General features: G+C 40.5%; 1 protein-coding gene across 25 annotated transcripts in view; it reads right to left on the bottom strand.

Annotated features, from left to right (window-relative positions):
* STRBP (spermatid perinuclear RNA binding protein) overlaps positions 1 to 26215 on the bottom strand; it is a 79810-nt gene that overhangs the window by 10140 nt on the left and 43455 nt on the right. For 4 of the 25 annotated variants that reach the window (XM_063353342.1, XM_063353341.1, XM_063353344.1 and 1 more), the window contains 6 exons: positions 25440 to 25639; positions 22960 to 23118; positions 20731 to 20865; positions 19685 to 19825; positions 17930 to 18053; positions 13168 to 15798 (listed from right to left, as the gene is read on the bottom strand). In XM_063353342.1, coding sequence (XP_063209412.1) covers positions 15620 to 15798; positions 17930 to 18053; positions 19685 to 19825; positions 20731 to 20865; positions 22960 to 23118; positions 25440 to 25639 — 938 coding nt within the window. In that variant the 3' untranslated portion in view covers positions 13168 to 15619. The other 21 variants (XM_063353345.1, XM_063353346.1, XM_063353357.1 and 18 more) reach the window with 17 other exon arrangements.

Raw genomic sequence — 26215 nt, 5'->3', positions numbered from 1 at the left:
CACAAAGGAAAAGTGAAATTCATTCAAGTCTAGAAACAGAAATACAGTACAAGTGATTTATAGAATTGCATTCCTTCCCTCTACAAACTTGCTGAGCATGAAACACTGTCCCAAAGCACTGCCTCTGTCTTCTCCTTGTCTTGTAGAAGTAATTGTCATCAGAAAAGTCACATTCTACTGCACTGCCAGATTTCTTGTCTGCCTTCTAGCATGCAGACTCTTAGCAGGGCTCTGCCTCCTGAGGATTCTTTGCTTAAGAATTATTTAGATGGATGAGTGGTGGTAGTTATACAAGGGGGATGTTTTAGCCCAAATTAGCAGCAATTGTTTTAATTGAGTTGACAGATGATGATTTTTGGTGGGTGGAAACTCAACCATTAGGAAAAAAAAAAGCTTATGAGTTGGACTTGGAAAACACCAGCCTTTCCTCAAAATCTCCACTTCCAAGACTGCTTCTCATTGATGTCCTTCTCATTAAGGGGCTGGTACATTTGGCAGTACAGGTTTCATGCTCAACTTTGTCACTAAGAACTGGACAGGACTTCAAAAAGCATATAGCCCACAGGGACGTGCTCTGCTGTAGTATTTCAGTGCTTTTGACAGTCCCCCCACAGCAGTGTTGCTCTCATAGAAGTGCAAGTGTCCCAGAATGGCTCTGGGACAGCTGGAGGATGGGTGACATTCTGGAGTGGAAGTAGTAGTTAAGCACCAGTTGCTGGCCCCTGCAGAGGCTTGAGAGAACAGAATTGCTTCGTAGAGAGTTTGTCGACCTAAAAAGCTTAGTCAGTTTGATCAATAAATATTGACTTAGGGTTAGGATCAGAAATAAGACACTGCACTTTGGAACTGGAAGACAGAGTCAACTTTCTCCCTTTTCCTGTCTAAAAGGAGACTAGCTTTACAACACTTGTCCTTAAGGACCTTTGTGATGTCTGATGTGTAACTCACTAAGCATATATGAATGTACCTGTCCCTTTTTAAGGGAAGAATAAATGTATGACTGGACAAAGCTTCGAGGCTTTTTTCTGTGGTTTCTTCTTTTTTTAAATATCTGTTCTGTGTCATGTTGTCCTTGAAGGCATATTTACCCACTCTTAAATTTTGCAGCATTGCCCAGAGAATGGCTCTGTAGTTGAATATGCCCTCTGCATTACACCCTCCATTTTCTTCCAGTATATGTATATTTCCATGCAATAGATGTTGTTAGAAAACTACACTTGTCTTTATCCTGTTATTTTGAGCAGGGAAGCAGTGATACTAGTTTGAAAATGCAGGACATAATCTATATAGCAAATCAGACTTTTGATAATTAAATGCATACAATCACTAACTTTTCAAAAGCTGTACTTTTGAATGCTCTGAATGCTGTTCTTCAACCCACCATTATTCTGCTTGGAGCAGTATCACTTTACGTCTGCTTCTAAACAGTTATTTGTGCAAATAAAGAAGAATACTCTCTCCTACACTGACTGCATTTTACTTTGTTAGTTTACAGGATGCCCTTACAGAACTACGGGTTCTTTTGGGAGTGCAGCAATACACACATTTCCCTATGCATAGATCATTAAATTGTAACAGTGCCAGTAGCAAAGCAAAACCTGCCAAGATGTTCTGTTCCTCTTAATTAAGCTTGATTTATATGTGCCTGTTGACTTAAGATGCAGTTAGTGTCCACTGCTGAGATGACACAGTACCCTGAGTAACTTTGTATTGATTACGCTTACACAAGCTTGTGCTTTTCTAAGAACATAGAAATGAGCACAAAGAAAATAAGTAAGTACATCAAGTTGTTTCCATGGAACACTGTTAATCAACTTACTCATAGCAGCTTCGAAGTATGAAGTTAAAACTTACCTTCTGCTCTACTCCCTTCGAAACAGATGATTGCTATAATTAACTCTCCTCTAGCTTAAAAAAATAGAATTGGATAGAATGTCAAAAAGTGCTTTTCTGGCAAGATTAACTTACTTTTTCATAACTAGTTACACCAATATTGATGACCTGAAATATGTACATTACAACATGTAGTTGTGGAAGCAGTATCTGCTTTCCCTTGGTGCCATGCTGTTCTGTGTAAAATCCAGTTGTCTAGAAGACTGTGGGCATTGTAGAAATAAGTTACTAGTATTCCTTTAGGCAAAATCACTATTATTCCTTTTGCTCCCAAAATTCAGTTGCATGCAATGTACACCGCCTGGAGTAGTCTCCCTGTTTTGGACAGGGCTGCATCAGGAAATATGATTTGTTCACTGGATTTCTCCCATTCCTCTTTCTCCTCTAGAAAACCTTACACCCTGGATTTGTTTACTGAATAGAAGAAAAAAAAATTAATTGCCTGTGGCAACATCACTAGAAGCTTTTAGACTGCTATAAGGGTAGCTTAAACCTCTTATCTGATTTCTTACAAACTATGTAAAAAAACAATACCATCTCCCCCTGCTCTTGGTATACTAAGGCTCCTGGTTTTACCACAGACTCTATTCATGGACTTCGAAAAAGCAGTGCAACTTTTCCCCCAACTTGCTATCTATGGTGCTTAACCTTTTAAGACAGGAGAAGAGCATTCTAGCTTCATTTTTGTCTTTTCTTTCTCTCTCTTGCCTCAGCCCATTCTCCCAGGACCAGATGCATTCAGCAAGCCCGTGTTCAAGTAGAAGCTGCACTACACCTCGGCAACTGCAAAGCAGCGTAAGGCACCTGGCACTTCTAGACCCAGGTAAGAGGCAGGAATGAGGATTAAGTCTACGTGCTATTTTGGAATTAAAAATTAATTGCAACTTTTATTCATTCCAACTCCCCTGTACCAATGAATGAAGGATAGCCAATTACATTAAATTAATAGCTTTTAGAATTAGTGTAGCTTGTTCTAGTAGAGATAACAGTCCAGAGTTTTTCACAAACGTGCACTTTGGGCTAGCTAGAAAACATTTTGATGTTTTTTACTTACACAGCATAGAAAAGACTGTACCTTTAATTATCTTATTGGCACAAACCTTTGGAGTTGTAAATCAGATAAATTCAGTCTCAATCTGTGGTTAAAACTTTTATATGCACTTTAAATTCTTGCAGCTCTTGTTTATCAATGGATTATTAATTAAATGTGGAAGAGAACTCTCCCACTGAGAAGGCTTCAGTCTTTGCAACAGTTTCTGTAGACTAGGCTTCATGGGTTCTTTTAAAGTACACTTAACTACCTGTTGTACAGTATACACGACCTTAGATTGTACAGACTTAAGGCACCAAATACAAGATAAAACAACATCCAAAATAAGAAATTTGCTTCAGAATTGTATGTCTCTACGTACCACTTTTGGACATTCAGCTCCTTTTAAACATCAAGGTCAACATGTGGTCTGAATGTGTTCATGCAACCACAGTAATTGGAAAAAAACCAACCACTTTACTGAATTTAAATCTTATACTATGATGAACTCTTCACTTACAAAACTCACATTGCTACTTTAGTAAGGCATTGCATTGCCTATACAGTATCAGACAGGCCTAGCAGAAAAAGCACCCTTTCTCCTGGAAGACCCCAGGCTAGAGGAACAGATATATATATATATATGTGTCCTACTGATGCTTTTGTATTGTCTTAAACATCAGTTACAGACAAACAATGGAATCAGTCCCATTTCTATGGGCAGAATGGGAAAAAGGAAGATGTTTCAGGAACACTAGGAGACTTAGACATAAATAGCTATGGATTTAGATGACACAGATAAAGCTAAGGAGACATAACTTCTAAGGTTAAGTAATAAAACAACTTTGTGATGACAGTTCATGTCAAACGCTTTATTACTAGCTTAAGTGGTTAATGTTCAAAAGAAAGTACAGGTGAAAGCTGCTGTGACAATCCACAGGCATAGGATTTCAGTGCCAGGTTTCTCCACTGAATTGCTCTAAAATGACTATAACAGAATTTCCACAGTAAGGATCAGATTCACAATAAACTAGATGTGCTAAAGCAGAAGAATGAAACCAATGAGCTGTTAGACAAGCTGTCTCATATACTATAGATAGCAGATGAAACTATAATATCCCTTTGCTTTGCTTTAAACAAGTCAATAAAGTATCTCATTTTTCAATAGATTTATTCAGCAGGAAGCCTGAGAGGGTCTGTGTCCTGAACATTCAAGCCAAGTTACTTTTTTTTTAAAGACTGTACAGCTCCTCAGTGAGTCCAGCAGAGAGCTCATTTTCATTCTTTTGATGCCAGAGAGGAAAGGTCTTAGTCAGCTTCATGGCTGAGAAGAAGAATCTAAACTTCATATATACATGTCTCATCATGTATCCAGAAGAATCCAGCACAGCCGTTTTTGTAAGCTGCTTCTGTGACTTGAAATTCATCTGAAGCTGGGACATACTTTTCCCTTGATTAAGTAACAGGCAACTGCCTACAGAGAATTTAGCTAAAGGCAAGAAGTTCTAATACTGAATAATCGTATCTGAGCCTACCAAGCAAAAGAGGCAGAGTGAAACTTGCAATTTTGCCTTGGTAAAGACTGAAATACTTTTGTCCACTTGCTTTTCATTTATACAGTTCTGGAGAGATGTTCAGGAGTCCCACCTCTAGACTATGACAATCTGTCAGCTTTCAGCAGTGCAGATGGAGAATTACAAATGAAGCAAGGGACACTGTTTCTTTCAGGGGATCAGTGACTGAAAAGACAGGGACCGCCAGGCTCACTCTCCAAGGACATTGCTGGGACTGGATCAGGGATGGTACATTAAAGCTGCTCACATTTATTGCAATCTTGGAGTTTTAGAAGTGCCAAGAGATTGATGTCCCATAGCTGAACAGCAAACAAACAGGAAATTTTTTTCTTAGACCACCTGAAAAATCTTAACGCCACTCTTCCTTCATTTTTTACTTCCTACTAACATAAGGAACTTCTGGACAGGGAAGTTTTTCTCAATTGTTCAGTGAAAGCAAAAAGCCTCAATAATTTCAGAGGATTTTATTGTGGAAGAACTTTTCCACAATTAAGTTCTTTCAGTGGCTAGAGGGCGTAGTCTTTTATTGAGTAAGACACGCTTTAAATCTTTTTTCCTACCAGAAGGCAAGGGTTCTCAAAGAAAGAATCCTAGTCTCCAGAGATACCAGAGTAGTTTTCACAGATCTTTGTAAATGAGTAGAAGTAGTCCCCTGACACATTAATAAGTTGAAATATTTGTAGGAAAACTTGTTTCTCTGAAACTCTTATAGGCTGACTAGAAATTTTCAAGAATCTAGAAACTTCTATGTAACAATTCCAAAATTTGAGAGAATCAGCTATTTACTGGGATGCTAGAAGGTGATCAGAAAAGGCAGGGAAGGAGGACAGAATTCACAGAAGCAAAGGTATTTAACTGCAGTGAAAGTCACCGCAGCAGGGTTTACAGCACATTAAGTGGGAACCATGACAATTGCTGAATCATCTAATTAACTCACATTGGCTACATGACAGCAAACTATACAGATTAGGAACCACCTACTTGGGCACTAAATTGCCGTTGTGAGGGTTGGATTGTGCACTGTGTCCAACAGAAATTGCTTGGGCAACAGAGGCCGCGTGTCATACATTCCTTCATGAGTTTAGGCTGGCCTCCCTCCATCGAAGTGGCACACTGCCCAGGAATAAGGTCACCATGTTCCAGCTCCTGAACGTGTGCTTAAGGAAGACGGCAAGCACTGGCAGAGAGAGGACACGATAGCAGGAAGGATCATGTACCATGCTTTCAGCTAGCCAAGCTCTCCAGACCAACCTGGTTGTCTTAAAACCTTCTCTAGATAGAACATACCTGGAGAAATCTCGTATGGCTGGCAAAGTAGGATTGAATTCCTACTTTATTAAACACCTTATTTCATCAGAATTTACAGTTGAATATCTGGGAAAATGACAAGCATTCCAGCTGCCACTTACCCAACAGAAGGAAAAATGTTGGTCAGCAGGTATGGTCAGCAGTATGCAGTCCTGAAGGGTTTCCATCTGTAAAACACTGCTGTTTAAAACCATTGCAGCTGGTGACATGGAGGTGCCAACTCCTTGCAGGGCTTTGCACTTTTGGAGAGGAGCTACCAGCTGATTTGTACCACATACATGATAATGCCAGGTGACTCCTGAAGTCATGTGCTGACAAATTTCTAAAAAATACTTCTGTTTAGTTTTCACCTATTTCAAAACAAAGGAAAACAGTGCTTCTAGACCATATGACCTCACAGCAAGGTCGTATCAATGCTGCGCTTACAGCAGTGCTATAACTGTGTAAAGTCAACTGGGATTAAGTTCTCTGAAGGGGTGATGGGCCAGAGAGAACCACTGTCCTCCATGGGCACTTCAGACAACAGTCAGACAGTGCACCAGGCTGGTTATCCATACATTTCTGCCTCATGTGGTCCCATGAAACCCAAACTGGTAGAAAGGGAAAGCAAGTACCTGCCTGATGATGGGTATGTATGCAAGAGCGGCTAAAGGCAATCAAACGCTGTTGTACCATTGGAACAGTCCGTATTTTATCCCCACTCTGCAAATAGCCTTGCTTCTGTCCATGTTAACTGAGCAGACCACTGGAGCTCGCAGTTGTTCTTCCAAGTCACTGGTAATGCCATCCACCGCCAGTACAGATAACACATTAAACAGGTCAATTTTTTATTGTAAAGCTCTGGCTTCTTTTAATCCTTTAAGTGCCAGACACCATCTCCCAAAATATCACCTGGTTAGCTAAAACTAGAGTTAAGGTGAGTAGTGTACAGGCACAGACTTTCCCTGGTACCCTATTTATATATGTACTAATTGATAGGAATATTTTCAGAGTTCTTTTCCATGAACCAGAAATGCAAACTATAACATTTTTGCTTCACTGAAAAGGTACTACAAAATAGGCAACGACACTAGCAGCTGCATGAAGCATATGGAACGAGGTTTACATATTTGGCCGTTGGGTATATCCAGAAATACAAAGCTCAGTAGCCGTAAAATAGACCTCTAATCTCACAGAAAAGGCACTTTAGACCACGCTCCCGTGAGGAGGCTTTTAAAAGGAAACCTGCACATACTATGCCAAAGAAAGGAGTTTGTAGTTCTGCCTTAGCAATGCGCTTATTGCAACATTGATCAAGCAGATGTTACACAAATTACTCTCAGATAATAGCCTGGTATTTCAGCTAGGTTAAAACCTGGTGTTAGAATTTAACTGCTCTCTCAAATGTCAGTCTGTTAGGCACTTAAGGACTCTACATCCGTGACCCTTCAATACACAGGAATGTTTTGCTCAAGTTCCACTGTCAATGAAGCAAGTTCCTAGGCAATCTTGCATCATTTTATCATTGATTCCAAGTGGCTGCAAAAACCAGGATTTAGGAGTCTTAAGTACATGGTGTATCTTGCATGGCAGGAAATGGTGTCTCTCTCATTGAGAAGGGGTGCAGCAAAGGCAAGGGAGCAGATTTCAGATGCAAGTACTTGCATTACAAACAAAAATGTATTAGAGAAATTTCGTATCTTTTCAGTGAAAAAGAGAAGATACAACAAAGTGAGAATTTTAAAAAAGCAGAAGAGTGGAATGCTTCGTATTGTAAAGAGTTAAAAGGGTAATGACAAAAATAAGGAAATTCACAGTCAAAGCCCTTCTGATGGAAACCGATACAAATGGATTAAGCTGCCAAGCACAGGCCACAAAGAAACAGATGAAATAAGAGTCAGCAAGTCATTTTATTAATCAGTCCTTGAACTGGACAGTGCTTGTCAGACTGACATCAGTTAAGCCTAGGAAAGGAATACTCAAGAGAAGTTCATTATGATGCACCTTAACGTTGCCTTGACACATATAAAATAATGTCTTTTGAAGAAAGCAGAGCAGCCTGCTGCTCCGCTATCAGCACTGCTTAGCCTGACAGGCTGAAAGAAGGAATTGAATTTTAAGTGGGCTTCAGACCAAGCCCCAGGTTTGCACCTTGAAGATAACCGCAGATGAAAACCTGCACCCCCGAATGGGAAGGACATTCTGATGGCTCATCAATTGCACCTGCAAATGTAATCAAATGGTTATGTGCTTTTATGGGCAAGTCACTGGTACAGTTCCTTAAGTTCATTTCCCCAGGTGCAAACATATAGGCCACTGGCAAGATCAGGTTTCTGCCAACAGTAGCAAAGCTGACAACATGGAACAGCTATTTTTCTATATCAGCCTGTGAATTCTATCCGGACACATCCTGAGTTATGGATAACCTACACATGCAGTTATTTACTGAATTTGATGTTTTCAGTATTGAAATCAAATACAGTTTATTTTTGCTGTTATATTTTGATGCAAAACAACAAGCTTTGGGCCTGATACATTACTACAGATTCCATACCAAGTGTTTTCCTGTTTTACATCAGTATAAACTGTGATTAGTCAGGGTATTTTTATACTTTCATCTCTGAATTGAGACCCTAAAATGCTAATAACAACATAATCAAATCTCTCCGTATTTTTTTTTAATTTTTTTAACCATTTTTATAAAAAAAGAGTTGTTTCCAGCAACTTCAAGTACTGCAAGTACTGCAATTGTGCAGTACTGTACTATGCAACTTTGCATAATGCAAGGTTATATAAAGGCAAATTAAAAAAAAACCCTAGTATTTTAAAACTACACATACCATGTGCACCATATAGGTCATAATCCAAACCCATTTTAATCCAAGTAAAATATTTGTTAAAACATTTACTACAGAACTGAAAAGAATTATTTATGGATGGCTGTATCCTAATTTCTAGCTTTAGAAAACCACAGCTAAGCAAATTATTCATGCAGAGTTAAATCACTGCCTGCCTGCTTGCCTGCCTCTCCTCCCACTAGAGGAAAGCAAACCTGGCTGCTTCATGAATTAATTTGGCCTAATGTAATTTGATCTCTGCAGATTTTAACTGTAATGTCTTTTATTCTTCATTTGGAGTTTAGCTTTAATAGTTTAGGGAAATAATTTCTTTCTGTATTAGTTAGATAATACCATACAGTCCACTTCTCATTTTTATTCCACATACCTATAACCATGGTATGGCTTCAGCGCAGGCCATGACCGTGGCTTTGGTACCTGCCCAAATGTTTTCCAGAGGTACGCAAGGAATGCAGTGCCTGACACACAGCAGTATCGATACAGCTTTTTATGCTACACAAGAGAAAAATATTTGAAGGAGAACAGTCTGTTGATAAAACCAAACAATTTCTTAAAAGTATTAAGTCACATTTCCTTTAAGTGAAGCTGGAGTATTTGAAGTGGCCTTGAAAAATACAAAGTTGGAATTCAGACCTACGTATTACCTGTTTAAACATTTAGTTAAACAAGACATAAGAAAAACGTGCCATATACAAGATTGTCACAGGTATATGAGATTTTTAGAAAAAAGCAATAAAAATATTCTTTAAGCTGAAAATAAAATCTCTTACCTTTTATATCACGATCTCAGCTTACAGTCACTACATTTCTGCTTATTTTATACAAGTGCATATGGCTATGAAGGTCCGGAGAGAATGAGAATAAAGTGGTATTAACCTGCTGATAACTGCTTCAAAGTCTTAAGCTGCAACATATAGATGTTCCAATACCATTTAAAAAAACATTCACCTTTCAGTTATTGCTGATTCACAATCTCAAATTATCAACATACAAATAGTTAAGAGGAAAAAAACTTAGTAAATTTAGAGCAGCAAAGTTTTTTGAACTGGATGTTTACCAAACACTATGTTTTCCTATCATTTGGAGATGATTTTAAGAGACACAAAAGCAATCCATTTGAAAGTCAAGTTCAGGCCTACCCTTTTTGTGCCTCATATTAATGATGTGGGGAAGAGACAGAGAGAGAGAGAGAGAATATATCATTTAGTTAGGTTTTGGAAAAAATATATATTCTATTTTTTTCTTCTGCCTATTGCTACATTTCATGTCTGCTGACACACACAATGGTACAAAGCACTACTGCTTCAAGAGTGACCATTGCAAGTCATTGTAGCAATTTTTATAGGAAACATGCAAATACAGTCATGGTATTAAAATTCTGAAGTATTTAAATAGCGAAAGTAAACGCAGGATTCACTGCTTAAAGCAGGCACTCTGCTAGGTTTTGTTTCTTGGTTTGGTGTTTGGTTCCCCCCCTGCAACACACCAGTCTTTCCCTTCTAATGTAGAGAAATAATCAGAAATATATACACATCTATTGCTATGTACCCAAAGAAAGGACTGTGGCTTGGAGTAAGTATTGCTTTTCTTTAAACGGAACAAAGTTCAAGAAGTGAGAAAAACACTTAAAAAAAAGGAAAAAAGCTCAGATTCCATGTCTGAAGTTGAGAAACCTCAAAACAAGCCACGTTTGTTCTTGCTTTTAAGACATGTACAAAATGCCATTTCGAGCCACACAACCTGATGGTTCTAGAAGTCAGAGAAGAAATCTTGAGGGCCCAAGTGAATAATAAAAGGTGCGATGCTGAGAGGCTGGCAATAGGGACTGTCAATGAAAAAACCACCTACAGTGGGAAAAGAGCAGAGAAGCAAAAACTTCATGTTAATTTCAGAGACTGGCTGAAGCTAAAGCTCCATTTAAATTTCTCTGCTCTTTCAGCTGCAAGTGGAATTTTCATTGTAAAACGGGCACTTTTAATTCTTTGAAGGTATTGAAACATCTAACACTTCCAAGGTTACCACTTTCTAAACAAAGAACTGACAGCTCATTCATATTTTGAGTAAAGCAGAGAAATGTAAAATATGCAGCAAGGGGGCAAGTTTACAATGTGGTTAGTAACTCCCAACAAATGACAAAAAAAAAAAAATGACTTCTATAAATCATCTGAAATGACTGCCATCATGTTGGAAAAGAGCATAGCGCCCTCCTTGTTTTTGAAATAAGAACAAGTTATTTGGCTTACAAATGTTCATCATATACAATTGGTTCAGAGAATATTTTGTTTGAAATTTTACAAAGCTGGGGATTCAAAAAAAGAAAAAGAAAAAAACACAAACTACAAACAGTTGCCAATCAGGGGAACTCCAAAAGAGGGGGGCGGAAATGTGCGCAGAGGAAAGATTCCTTTAATGAATATTTGATTAACAAAAACGGGCTTTTATCAGCCATGCTTTTTCTGCTCCGTGATGGCTTCCTTTCATCCATAGGCCAGCAAAATGTATCGGTGATTTACGAGCACCACTCAATTTGATGGCATCCCCGGGACCCTGCTCTCTATTTCAGCGCTAACGCGTGGATGACAACAGCAGGCTCACCGCTAGTTGTCAACAGATCTATGTTTTTTATTAAAGTACCACCAACACCAAACAAAAGCAAGAGCTATGGCAGAAGAAAAGCCATTTAAGATATAAACACATTCCTAAGCACAAATACTTAAGAGTAACAGCTGCAGTTATTTCCAAGAAAAGCAGCTTGTTACATAAGCCCCCTCTTAATAAGCTTTACTATTTCCTTTCCCTGTGACGGGGGGCGCAGGGGAGGAGGAACTTGACATGCTTTAAGCACCATCCGTACACCCTCTCCAGGTACAAAGCTCCCGCCTCAGCAGCAGGGGCTGCTGGCGAACAGTGCATCAAGGCAATCTTTGAAACGGCATGAACTAAAGCAAACCTACTGAAAAGCAACGGGCAAGGTCTGAGCAGAGAAGTACATCCAACAACGCCGCATATTTTGTAGGGTGATACCTTAATAAAGACTACTCGAATCCCTCCTTTGAGCCCACCGCAGTTTTTATGCAGAAGGCTACAACACACGGAGACAGCCTGGAGCTGGGGCCTGTCCCGCAATGTCGGACTGGGGCACACGCTCCGCAGCGGAAGGGGGATTCTTTCCGTTTGAGCACCAACTCTCAGAAAAGTACTGGCCTATGGCTGAAGTGTGTCACTTTTCACAGCAGCACTCAACAAGAACTGGGACAATTAAATAGCAAGTTTTCATGGGGACCTTGTTGCTGCTTTAGATTCTTATAAATGTAAGGGGGAAAAGGAGAACCCTTTGTTTTAATATAAGATTGACAACTAAAATGTTTTCTGTAGAAATGGTGGATGGAAAAATCAAGGCTGGGCAGACAATCGTAAAAGTGAAGAAGGCCACAAGAACAAGTGCTTTTTTTTTTTATTTTTTTCTTTTTTCTTTGTTTTTTTGTAAAAACAGAAAAGAAAGGAAAACAAGCAGCTTTTGAGCTCTAAAGAACCTGATTGTAGCGTTATTGTCGTCCTTTCTCTGGGCAATACGGACTTGACTGTGTATCCCTGGAATTATGTAAGAAGAGTGCTTCTGTGGGAACTTCCTTTGTTTAATACTTATTTCACAGAATGTAATCTAATACAGAGAGACAGGCTAAGATTAATTCCCTTCGTTTCATTTGTTTTTCAGTATTTCGTGTAGAAGTGAAAAGCCTTCTCGGATAATTAAGACTGTGTCTAAAATCACAGTTACAGTATGCTGATCTTAAAGATTATAAGGAAACTCAGGTACTGATGCTTAACTATAAAAAATAAGATAAAACAATATTTTAACCCATATTTTACTAAGTTTATTACACACCATAATATTTACAAAGTTAAACGTTAACTGTAAAGTTTCTATTGTGTGAGGAGTTGTTTTTTTGTTGTTTTTATTTTTTTATTTTTTTATTTTTTAAAGAACTATGCCCTGCATTTATTAACCCTACAACAAGTACAGGTCATTAACTGAATCTGTGTGACTGCATTAGGAAACAGGCAGTACTCTTGTGTTACAACAAAACAGTTTATTTGTGATCAGTGTTTTATATTCTATACATCCTTCACAAATTTAATTTTACATAATCGGATACTTCATTTAAAACGTAAGATTTAAGCTTCTAGTTCTTCCCTATAACAGAAGGCTGGTATAAGTTATTTGAAAATGAGGTAACATTTCACAGAACATTTTTTTTTCAAGTTTTAGAGAACTAAATTTGCATTTCGTTAAAATCAAAAAGTAGGAAAAAGATGTTTCTTTACAAATGACTTTGCTCAAGTATGTGTTCAAAGAAAACAGGATAAAAAGGCTTTTTTTCTTCTAACATTCTGTACTGTACTGTGTTGTTCAATCAATAGGAATTAGCTTCTGCCATTTGCTAAAAGAATGAGTAGTGGGGAACAGGATAAGTTGGGAATTTCATAACTGGTAACAGAACCATTCTCTTGGGTAAACCTACAGAGAGAAGAAAGGGAGAGGACTCCAAATAAGTTCAGTGATCCAAGAAAGTCAGATAAGAACTTACAGTAGTGTTCTCATTAACCTTTTCCAGATCAGTCAGTCCATGTGATTTTAGGGTGCAGAGTCCCATAAACAGTAACACTTCGACACTATGACTATTTCAAACAGATAGTTAGCTTAAAGCTTGCTTTTACTTTTGTCCTGGCGTTTGGTAAAATTAAAGTAAGCAACGTTCTCAAAAGCAGAGCATGTATTTGGACTTAGGCTCCACTTCATAATCTTTATGATAATTAGTCTCTACTATCTCGTTCTACGTACAGAGTTAATTTCACAGGCCAGTAACAACTGCAGATACTCTTTAAGACAAGCACTGCTGTGCATAAAGGAGAACTCACAGGGAAACTGTTCAGCAGTTTCGATAAGCATCCAGGTAGGTCAGCCAGAAATCAAGCACCTACAGTAAATTCTGCATCTGCTTCATTATTCTGCATATCCTCTCCTGTATTGAAGTGGCAAATCTGGAAAGATTAATATCTGCCTGATTTGGTGATTATTATAAAGTTCTTGTGGCCTCACAAACTTCTGCACAATTAAATGTTTGTTTGTTTTTTTAATCTTGCCTATTTAAGTTCTAGTATTTAACCTACATATCCATTTAGAAATCACAAAGCAGCAACAGCAGGTATTCCAGAGCACCAGATGATCAAAGTGAAGTTTCCCAACATGCAACAGCTTACAAAGGCAAAGAGACACGTTTACCTTACAGCCAAAAAGCATTATCCCAGTACTTCGCATCACAATCATAAGACATTAAAAACAGAAACTCTTTATGTGAAAAATGGGGGCATTCAATTCCACAATGCTTTGAAGTCAGTGATATGTCACATATACACAGCTAAGTAATTAAAATCCAGCTCCCAAAATAGGCATCACGAGAAAAAACACAAAACAGAAGGAATGAATGAAAAAAGCAAGAAAAGCTGCAAAGAAAGTTGGTAACAATTGTAGTCGTTTCCTCAGCAGGGACAGGATTCTTCTTGTGTCACTATGTGTCACTGCTTGTAAAGAGACATACATGCAGAGACCACTCATCCTAGTTACAGTCTGTGACTGTTGCTTGGAAAGAACCAAAAGGACTTTTAAAAAATCCGTACCATGAATTAAGCCCTAAACTAACTTCCGTTCATTTTACCCTGAGAAAACACATAGCTGTTCCTTGTGTGATGCACCACAAAAGACAAGACAGAGAACACTCAATGGGCCAGCACTGCTGCCGGTCTGTCAGAGCACTTGGCCAGCAACGGGGCAGGAGTTGTACACCTTGAACATCGCTTCAGTTCTGCAGGGGAATTGCACACTGAGCGCAGCCTGTGGGCCCAGTCTCCTTCCCCTTTCCACTGCAGGAGTACTGAGTAGGACCAGCTGGTCTTAGTCAAGCAAAATGAACTTTTTCAATAAAGCAGCAGCATTCTTCCACTGTTTATAGCTCATACCTCTAAAGGAAAGTAATGAAAGCAACTTTTCAAAATGTTTTTAACTATTATCATGCTATCAGGGGAGTTGGTACTGCCCAAGCTATACAAATTTGAGAGGAGCAAGTATTTGCAACAAATGCTGCAAAAGCTAGAAAATTCATAGTAAATTGCAGGCTTAATTTCCCAGTGAAAAACTGCAGGTCCTGAAACATGCTCAGCTTGTCATTTGAGAGCAGGCTTTCAGCCAGTCCCCGGACAGGAGAGGCCCGTGGGACTGGTTCTGGCGGACGTGCTTTCTGTGTGCCAGGACATATCACTGACTCCAAACGGCTTTGCTCCCATTGCCACATAAACCTCATTCAAAGTAACCAAAAGGGCCGGTTAGAGGTATGCATTGTTAGTCTAGCATAAAAAAAGGCGGTGGGTAGGGAGAAGCTGAGTTAAGAAAAAGCCTTCCATCATAGCTCCCTGATACTAGTTTTTTTACAGTCGTCATGAACCCAGTGCTTTGCCAGCCTAGTATCACTATGTTTCTTGGTAAAAAGCATTTTGGGAAATCACCATGTCCTAGCTTCCCTGCAGTCTGATTGCTAACGGTATAAGCTACACAGAAACCGTTCTGCTTGTCCCAGGCAGCGGTGGTTCAGCCTGTGAGGGTAGGGGGGGGGGCGGTCTGTGCACACAGACTTCAGAGAGTCGCAGCATTAAGGGAGCTTTGTCCACAAGCCACTTACACTTGGGACAAACATTTCGCCAATGTTACTGTAATGCCATTTAGATAAATATTGCTCAGAGGTGCTGAAATAGGCCCTTCGGTAGTCTTTGAATGGAGCACAGATTGGCTGTAAAAAGTAAGAAAACTACTTCAATTGGGTTTCAGTATGAAAGGGAACAGGCAATTAGAACAAGCAGTCCTTCCACAGATCAGGCAAAGCATAGGCAAAAAAAGCTACTCCAACCAAAAAAGAACCACAAGGTTATGGCATAAAAGTGTTGTTGTCATGGTTTAAGAGCTTTAATCTCTTTGAATTTCTCCTTGGACTGCCACATTTGGACTGCCACAACAGTTTCTGTATCATTTCTAATTTGTTAATTATTAGGCTATACATACCGTAAGCTGGCGCAGCTGTACTGTACCCATATGGTGCCCCATAGCCTGCAAGAGAAACATAAGGGATGGAGTTTATTTCTGAGGGTATCTGAAGACAGACAGTGTTTGCACACTAACACCCAGGGAGGGGCCCTTGCTGGTACATGAAGCAGGACCACGGAAAAAACAAACTCACACTAATACGTATAAATATTGCTGAAAACACTAAAATACTTCTACATGGTGGCCTGAAGAAAAAGCTACCCAATGACTTTCTTAAGCCTCAGCGCCAAAAAGTTAAATTCTGCATTCATTTCCTTAGCATTTTCTTTCAGCTGAAGCCCTCAAGTCTGTACTGTCAGAGCACGCAGTTAGCATGATCCAGTCAGACATCCCACACTCGCTTAGGTTCTTCCTAAAATACAAATACAGTCTAATGCGGAGAACAGTCATTTTCCTCAACATCCATTAGAAGGAGGGGAATGCTAGATGCCTGTGGCAGATACCACATCATCATCAGTAAAGCTCCTGTGAGTTCTGCTTTCTCTGCCATTTCTAACAGATGAGACAGTTTCACGAGGACATGTGAACACCTAGAGGCAAATCAAGAACAGGATCTTTTCCCCCAGAGAGCTAAAAGTGAGATCTTTTCCTCCAGTGAGACAAAAAGCAGCAGTGGTAAACCCAATCTCAGTTAGTACATCTCACTGGTTCATGAGGCCTTTACAGGGTTTTTTATGGTGGGATCACTTGTGCACATCACAAAAAGCAAGAGATTTCTGAGAAGAATAGGGGATGAAGAGAAATCATCTGTGAAGGCCAAGGCCAATAAAAGCTTAACAACTACAGCGACTGGGAAATGGAACCTATTTTTGGAGTAATTCCATGCTGGCAAGAAGCATGCCCCTGGCAGGTTAAAGTGTCTCATAAATGACTCCTTAGGCAGAAAGACAGTTCCAAAAACAATGTTAACAGCCATTAAAGATGAATTACTGGTTTTTAATATTTATAATTACATCAACATACAGGAACAATGAAGACGACGTGCTGTCAACTGTGCCAGGAAGCAAGTCTACCAAACAACGGGGCTGTACTGCTAGCGTGCGTGAACTGCTGAAGGGTGTAATTAGAGCTCATGCTGTAATCTGAAAACCTAAGCATGAGGAATAAAGGTTTTACTTTTTGGAAGCTATTGGATTTGCTCTGACTAAGGAATCCCCAGCATCTCTTTCTTACAAAATTGATTCTTATTCCAAGTAAAAACAATGTCTAGATTCTCTTCACATGTCACCTGCAACCCTCAGACGTGTTGTGGAGTCCCAAAGAACAATGCACTTAAAGTAAGGGGAACGAGAAAGTGAACATTTCCTTAAAATTTTCTTCCCTTTACATTTTAACACCTTACACTTCATGTGCCTGTCATACTAAAAAGAAAACAACACAACAAAAACCCTGTGCTATTTAGTACCAGCCAGTAGTAGCTGAGCACTTCAGCTCTTCAGGCTGGAACAGCTTTGCCTCTGATGGCTGCAAATCTGCCCTAAGGAATCAGGAATGAGAGATCCTGACCAGTAACTCACCTGCTCTGAACGGTAAGCACCAAGGATGTGAACCAGAAGGCCCTTGGATTTCAAAAGGAGCGTCTGCTGATCAGAGCAATGCAGCAGGGGTGATGAATTAACAGCAGACAGAGTATGAATGGAAACTTTATTTTTTTTTGGCTACGACAGAAGCTCCTAATGGATGCTGTGCTCACATACGCAATTCATGTAGAAGGTTTCTGGGAGCCCAGTGGCTCCTGAGCCTGCCAACCTTATCTCCACAAGGGTTTCCTGGGAAAGCCACTCCTAATGCTAAAGGGCACATGATCCACGAGGTTCTTAGCTAGGAAGAGAGTTTTGGGAATTGTGCCATGGCAGTGAGCTATGAAGAAGACATATAATAAAATAATAAAGCCAGGAAAGCCATCATGCCTGTAACTGTGTGCTCTGTGCACACCAGGCTTCAAGCTGTACACTTAAAAAGGGCAAGTACTGCCAGATTTTCAGCTCTTTGATTTATTTAAAGCCCCATGAATTCTCCCTTCTGCTTCATCTCAGATGATTAAAGACGAAGATATCACTTGCATAGGTGACTGACAGACATGGAAAAGAACACCCAAGCAGACAAATATTAAACTATTAATGTTGTGCGTTACCTGGTGTTATGTATCCGGTAGCAGCAGCTGCCCCAACAAATGCCCCTCGTGTTAAAGCGCCTCGTCCTCTGCCTCGAACAGCCTGGACTGCTGCAGAAACAGCTGTATTGACAACCCCTTTAGTCTGCCCAGAGTAATAAAAAATAGCAATTCAGAAAGCGAAAGCATTGCTGGAAATGCCATCTGCATTAAATCACCACCTTTTAAAAATCCCTTTAAACATGCTTCATTTGCCAGTCGTGTTAAAGGCAGAATACAGACTGGAGAAGTACTGACCCGCAGAATCTGACACAAACCCAGCCAGGCTGGTGACTGCAGTGCGCAGCGGTGCACACCCAGTCCAGCGCCTGCACTTGCCTCAGCCCTGGCGGTCGGCACAGCCAGACCGTGTGTTAGTAACTTCAGGTTTGGTCGCATGGGCATGAACCAACACCGGTGGCTTCCACCCTTTCTCTGCTGTGCCTCGCTGCTGTTTTTCCCACCACCTTACAAGCTTCCTCTCCTCCATCTACATCATTTTCCTTGCTTCTCTCCTGCCATTCTGAACCCACAGAACTTCAGCAGGGCGAGAGTTTCACCCCAAAGACAAATAACTTCCTCGGGACAACACTGCGCTGCTTTAACTGAACTTCGCTAGAATGCCACCTGCCTTTTCCTATTGTCACCAACAAGCAAAAGCGCGCAACGAGTTAGAGAAGCTGCTGTTGCTCACTGCATCAGAGCACAGCTTTGCTGTACTAGATGCCCCAGCTGCCCCTGAAAACAATAAAATCATGTAAATTCAGGTATTTCAAATACAAGTTTGACAGTTATTGCCACTGTTTACCTGCTGCAAAATGAACACATGAACAACAATAAAAACAGAAAAATCAGAATTTAGGAACTGCCTGAATCAGAGGTCATTTCCATACCTTAACTGCATGTGGAATGTTATCCTGTGAGGTAGTGTTTCCTCATTAACTAGACTTTCAATACTCCTAACCAAAGGTCTTAGTGAAATGGAGAGGACTTAGTTACAGAACAAAATAAACAGAGTGGGCTTATCTTTTGTAAGTGTGTTTTAAGATACATTCTGCTCCAGTGTGAAATGACAAGAAAATCCTAATTCTAACGTTATTCACGCAACAGAGACACAAATTGTAATCCTCGGGACTTAGCTCAGACTGTAGTCCTCTGGAGGAAGAACACTCTTTAGTTTCTGCTCTGTTCAACCTTAATTTTAATAGATTTGACACACCATTGTGGCTGTTAAACCTAATGGACGAGACTGAGCTTTTTTATTATACAAGTCTTCCTCACCAAACAAAATGGCTCATCTGAAAAGTTGAAAAGGTGCAAAAATTTCCATTTACTCCAAAACCTAGAGTTAAGACCTTTACCTGACAATAAATGACTCATCACTAAGCCTCCACATCGTACCCGATGAAGGAGCACACTACGGCTCTGGCCCAGAACACAAGAGACTTCCACATCATCACTGCCTGAACCACTGACCTTACTGTACCTCCTCCAGCTAATCGGCGCCTCTTTCTGTGTGCCTCCTTTTCTACTGTATTTCCCACAATATGGGCTCAACTATCAGATTATATTGTTATACTACAATAATTATTATAGAAGAATAAAAATAGAAACCTTACGTGTGTGTGCATAGAACAAGAGACTGAAATCACTTGCTTCCTGTGTAAGTTCCTGTATCATAAAACAACCCAGAGCTGTGATAACAGAGTGGTCCAAAAAGCAAGTAACAACTCTTACCTGAGGAAGAATCTTCTTTTTCTTGTTGTTTGCTGCATTGGGCCCAGAAAACAGTTTTTCAAGTGCTGCTAATGCAGCACTTGCTTTTGCTACTTTCTTATTTGGGCCTGCACCTCTGAACTTCTGCCCATCTACTTCTACCTGAAAATGGAGACAGGAGTTTATGCCTAGTGTTTATCCTTGGGAGTACCACACTGCACCCACTCATCACGGTGTGCCATCCATAAAGAACTTCAGAAGTTTAAAAAAAAAAAAATCCTCAGTGTTTTATGTGACAAATTCCTATTGCTTCTAGGTTATGAAGCTGATAAAGAATACCTAAGTGATCCTGTGAACCATTACATCGCTGCTGTTAGGAATCTGGAACCTACGAATGCAATTCAAAGACCAGTATTTCTCTTTGATACTGAATTTAGCCAATATGCTTGAGCTCCTCAACACGTGAATGATACCGCTGGGAAACAGGGGGTTTAGGAATCATTTGAGGCTCCCCTCATCTTTATCAATGCTTTATATACCAACATCTTTGCCTACACTATACATACGCTGTTAAACTGGGATGCTGCCTCACAGCACTTCAGACCCCAGCACTACTGCAGAGGCAGCACAAATAGATGAAGAAGAGAAATGAGTTTACTCTCTGCTACAGTCATTCCAAATACCCCCGATAAGCTGGCAATAGGAGACCGAAATCAGGTCGCTGATGTGGGGTTACCAAGTATGTTTGCAAAAGTTGCAAATCAGATATTTTTGTCATGCTGTGGATCTTCTACTTCCCCCTCCTCCTCATTTCAAGACATGATGTAGTTTGGAGCTGTCAGAATCCTGCTTTAACTCTCATTGTATTTTCCTAAAGCATAAAAGACATTCCTTTCCCCAGTCTAATCATCACAGCAGTAATAAGAGATAGAAAAATCTGAAAACATGACCACCGCAGATGTGCATTGCAAAAAGCAAAAAATCTGAACTGTAGCAGCAAGCAACCCCAGAGGCTGAAGCGCTGTTAATAAAACCACCTACCAATTCTGTAACTCTGCCTCACTCACCTCCATCACAAAGCGCTTGTCATGGCTTCCACCCGTCTCAGAGATGAGCTCATACTTCAGACCTCTTCTTTTTTCATTGAGCTCCATCACTGGGTTTTTGCCACTTGCTGTGAGTATAGGACCCTGAGTTCTTACCTAGAGAGACATTTATGGTGTTGCTTTAGAGCCTTTGTCTGTTCCAAAGGCAGACAGACATCTAACAGCACTGTGGCTTACAGTGCCGCGTGGCCAGCCACTCGGAGAAGGCCAGCAGTAGCTTGTTCTTCCCACCACATAGGCCTCAGCAGGAACAGACCTGTGTCAGAGGCAACACTGCTTTGGCTTCAGCGTAACATGCTGCACTAGAACAGCAGATAGAAAGTCTCTTCTCTAAAGAACATCAGGGGGACAAACAATACTGGCAAAGAAGTCACACCTTTATTTCTGTTGGTGAGAGCTACTGTTCTGGTGGCTTGGTCTGGTGCCTACACAACACTGAACATCACACTTGGAATTTCAACCCTGAGAGTATCCAAAGCTGAAGCTGAGGCCACAGTCTCAAGTTCTTTGAAATGGAAGGCTTTACCACTGAAAGGAGAGATCAGCCTTCACAACCTCGCACACCTCTCTGCTGCGCAATTACATCCTGGCACTACTGAGCTGTGGCTGAAGAAGTCTCATATCCCAGGTCGCATGTTTCAGCAGAAACACCTGTAACTGTCTGGGAAGCAAGGAAGGTACAGCTGAGCTCCCAGCACACCAACCTGTGTTAGAGTGCGCTCAGCTACAGATACAAATCACTCACAAATGAAGAAAACTATGATTAAGGGATCAAACCAATGCATTCCAAAGCAGCTTCTTATTTTGGATAAAGATCAGGAGTCCTAGTAGCAGGACCTGCCCTTTGAAAGTAAAGTGGCTCAAAAATGTAAACATGAAAGCACAAAGTCTTGTAGCTTGGGAAATACCTTGGTCATCTTAAAATATTGCCCACTTTTGTGATAAAATACAATAAATTCTAAAGGAAAATTAACAGGTCAGTTTGTTTAGTATAAAATACACCCATTTTCTTTCCCTGTAAATGTCTCAGTGCACTAAATATATATGTGAATTGAGTTGTCCGTGATTACAGACTGTCTGGAAATTAAGTGGCTTCCAACTGAAGAATTTCATGTTTTAACACCTTGGCAAAAATTCGAAGAACAGAACAATTACTTATATTTACATCAACCCCCCCTGCAGTCCTGGAAAAAAGCATTATAACAAAAAAGAAAGCAGGGATCTACGATGGTTTATCAGTACAACCCCCAGGAAGCTTGCCGCAGAGCTATCAGGCAGACAAACAAATATACAAATTAAAGCTGTTCCTCAGTCTTTACACAGGATGCTTCTCCAAAATCCCTGGTGGCAATTACAAACACTGGTTGAGGAAATCAGGAAGAGAAGGGTGAAAGGGGTGACATCTACGCACGAGTTTAAAATCTCCTGTTTTCTCAATGGTGAAAAGAAACAAATACCAGAAATATTTTAAGAAAATATCCAATTAATGTACTACAGTCCCATCACAGCTTGATTCTGGGGGACATTCAGCTAAAATTACTAGAATTTTGTCCTTTGAGGAATACTCTATTTCCCACAGCCTCAGTGAGAAAACAAGCACAGCATGCTCCTTGTGGCACCTGACTTCAGCTACAAGTGCCAAAGTTAAAGTACATTACATTGAAACTGGAGCATTTTCAATGCAGCATGTTCTAGTCCATTCAATATGCATAGAGTTACTAGGTTTTACATTTCTTAACATCTAATGAATTTTTATATTTTCATTGGTCTTCATGTGTATCAGTTTAAAACACTGTCTATGTAAGTACACCTTTTTGACAAACCCACTATTACAAAACAGAAATTATGAAATTTGCACTACTAGCGCCCAAAGGCACCAAACCAGATGGAGCCGTCCCAATCGTAAGACTGTACATAAGCCAAGAGACAACACCTGTCTCAAAAGGTTTATGGTCTTCTGAGGACAAGATGGCCCCCACCCTAAACTTGAGGAAAGGAGGCACAAAGATCAGTTACTCGTGACACAAAGTTTATGGCAGATCTGAGACTGGAAACCTTCTCTTCATTCCTCATCCACCACCACAACTAAAACACGATCCTCTTCTGGGAGAAGAGAAAAAAAACCCACAAACCCCAAAACCCTAAAGCCCGTACCTCTCCATCACTTGTACTTTTTAATGCAATACTCACCTCTAGGGTAGCGGAGGTGTCAGCTGTGGAATTTCCAGTATTATTGCTTGAGATTGAAGATATTGTTTCATTTTTACCTTCAGTATCTGATTTTTCATCAGAACTCATACACTCCACATCTGCATCAAAACCAGTTGGATACCCCATCGCTTGCAAAACCTACAACAAAGCCACAGGAACTGAACTGTAAAATAGGTAGCAGTACAGAAACGAATACAAAGCTGACTACAACCCAACAAGAATGTCCACCATACACTTAATAAAGGCAGATTGCTTAGAAATAAATTTTCTCCTGTGTTGAAATGGAGAAAAACACAATAGCAATGGGAAAAATAGTTCCAGGTTTCCAAAAGTGGAATCAACACAAACAGAATTTTAGTCTCAAAGACAGCAATTACTCATAAGCATCATCCATCATCTCAAGAATTCCTTGAGCAATAAATCAAGATTCAGAAATGCATCCACTGCACGGCACTGCTTAAGAGTATGATAAGGAGATTGTTCTACACACCATTTTCCTCCTCTCTCTGTGTATATGGACAGATCAAGAGATTGACTGTGAGGCAAACAAGACAGACAGTCTTATGAGAATCAAACCATTGTAATTCTCCAAGATGGTAGTTATGGAGTTTCCTAGGAAACACAGGCAACAGCGAGTGGGTACCCAAGTAGTACACAAAACGCATCCCTGAAGCTACAGGGCTGATACCACCTCCACCACCAGAGGGTAGATGCTTCCAAAGCAGCTGTACAGGGAGCACGTTCCTGAACAGAGACGTGAGGTGAAGGGACGCCCAGCAAGCAGAGAACAAAATCTGTCTGCAGTGAGCCTGCCTGGTGGTGAACCACGCACAACCTCCAGGCCTTTCTCCATACTGCTTACAACTAGCACCTCTACAGCAAATGAAATTTTGCTGATTAAGGTATTCATCAGTTCCCTCAAAAATAGCCTTTGCTAGCAAGGCCAGCCTCTCCTTTAACCAGCGACCCGACCTAGCTGTATGGAGCTACCAGACGCAGGCCCAAAAGAATCTGAAAAGAACCTGAAGCTGCCCTGAAAATTGAGTCCCAAGAACAAAGTTAGCAAAAATCACTGTGTTCCAACACCGAATTGAGAACTGAATGGGTAACTCCAAGCTCAGCTCCTGTACAATCGTGGTCCATTTGGCTGCCTTTTCAGAGCTTCTAAATTCTAAAAAGTCAGATCTAGAAACTGAAATGGGCACATTATTCCCTTTTCTAAGTCTGGGAAAGCAGGGCCCAGATCTACTTAGGAAAAGAAAGAATGAAAGAGGGGAAAAAAAAAAAAGCTAGTCTCTAACACACCACCCCTTTCCTCTTGGCTGGAATCAGACATGTTTTGAAGTGTAGCCCAGGATTTGTAGGTGTGAAAATCTAGAGAAGACAGAGCTGAGTAGGCACCAGCACAGATCTGGCTGATGCAGAGAGGTTCAAGGGCAGACAAGTCACAGCTTTTCAGGGCAAGTTTTGTATTTTATTTTTTTTAAATGACTGCAGGGATAGAGGCAAAATAAAAGAATGAGGCAGAAGGTCTGGAAGGACACGCATGCAGAGAGCTACTTTTCCTGGAGGAACACCACATTCCCTCGGATACTTCTGGACACTTTGAACTTGAAAGGACATGGGGCAATGGGATTTTCAAAACTGAAATCAAAGGAAAGCAGAAAGTTGCCAGATGAAGCTTCTAAAAAGGAAATTCTGTTCAAAACAAAGTGAAGCACAGAATGACAGATGGGCTTGTTCCTATGATAAGTGCAGTTCCATTAAAAGAGGTTCTCTTTCACATGAATTGTCTGGAGGAAACTTTAATTTCTTCCCAGAAACTGCTCTCGCAGTCTGAACTGTCCTCACGCAATGCAATAAGGACGTTCATGTGGGATGTTTCAGTCTGTCACTGCTTTACAGGGCTGAGCTCTGTCATGTAGAGCACCCACAAGAGGCACCAGTAGGCTGGCCAGCACCTGAATGATACTAGGCCCTTACTGAAAATCGGACTGGAGAGCAATCATTTAGGTACGCTGTTTATCCCAGTGCACACAGGTAATCTTCAGACACTGAAGACAGGATGTGACTCCACATTTCCAGGAGCTCACAACCCAGGAACAGACACAGCGAAGGAAGGGGAGAAAGAAGGAGCCACCAACATGCCATTTTCAAATCAAAAGGAGGAAGGAGTAGAACAGAACTGAACCCCTCCAGTCCAGAACTTAAACACCACATTCAATCCATTGTCACTTGACCTGACCTGCAGAGCCCTGGGAAGTTCTCCCTCCCCTCCACTAGTGTAAAACCAGGGATGCTCTTTGAACCATGCCCAGCAGTGTTTAGCGTATGTAGGAAACTCAGCTTCATCCAAATTTATTTTTTTTAATTCTGAGGTTGCATATTACTAGTTCTAACCGTATTTCATACTCTGTGTTCCAAGATCTGGGTTAGCAGATTACTTCAGGCTGCCTTACCTTCACTGCCACATGGAGCTTGGCTGTTTTCTTAGAAGGTCCTGATGCTTCATATGTCGTACCATCAACATCTACAGACATTGTGAAGACTGGGGCATGGACTGGACCAGACTGTGACAGCAGCTTATACTGAAGCCCTGGCCTGATTTGGTTCAGCCTCATCAGAGCATTCATGAGATCTATTGCTTTACTATCTAGTACTAGTACGAGATAGTAGAAAGGGGGGTGGGGGAGGAGGGGGAAAAGAAAAAAAAAAAGAGGGGAGATGAACAAAACAAGATGAACAGAAAAATGAAACAGTTTGCATTTCAGTGCCTTTGGTCTGTATAAAGGAGCAAAACAACCCTCAGCCTCTCAGAGGTCGAGGATAGCCCTCGCACTGTTAAGTCTTCAATAAGCCATTCTAATTCTGGGTAATAACTACAATTACCCATTTTTTAATATTGTTAACGCGATTCTTTTGTGGCTAGCTGTATTCTTCCTGGCTGCTATAAAAGGAGCAACAAGTTTTATAGTTAGTGAGGAACCAGATCCAGAACTGGCACCCAAGTAGCACAATGAAAATAGCCCCCAGAACTGACTGGGTCCCAGCGATGCTGAGAGACATCTAGTCTGTGCAGATATGCAGTGTCAATGTTTTGTAGATTAAGTATTTTACTTTTCTTGTGGGAGGTCTTGAGAGACCAGCAACTAGCTCTAGAAGAGGAAAAATGTAAAAAGGCAAATCTTCACCCAGCAAAGTGACTGCACTATTTTGGAAAAAAAAAATAGACCCA

Source organism: Chroicocephalus ridibundus, chromosome 15 (genome assembly GCF_963924245.1).
Source record: "Chroicocephalus ridibundus chromosome 15, bChrRid1.1, whole genome shotgun sequence".
In the NCBI taxonomy this organism is placed as follows: Eukaryota; Metazoa; Chordata; class Aves; order Charadriiformes; family Laridae; genus Chroicocephalus; species Chroicocephalus ridibundus.
This window is presented reverse-complemented; position numbering and strand designations above follow the sequence as displayed.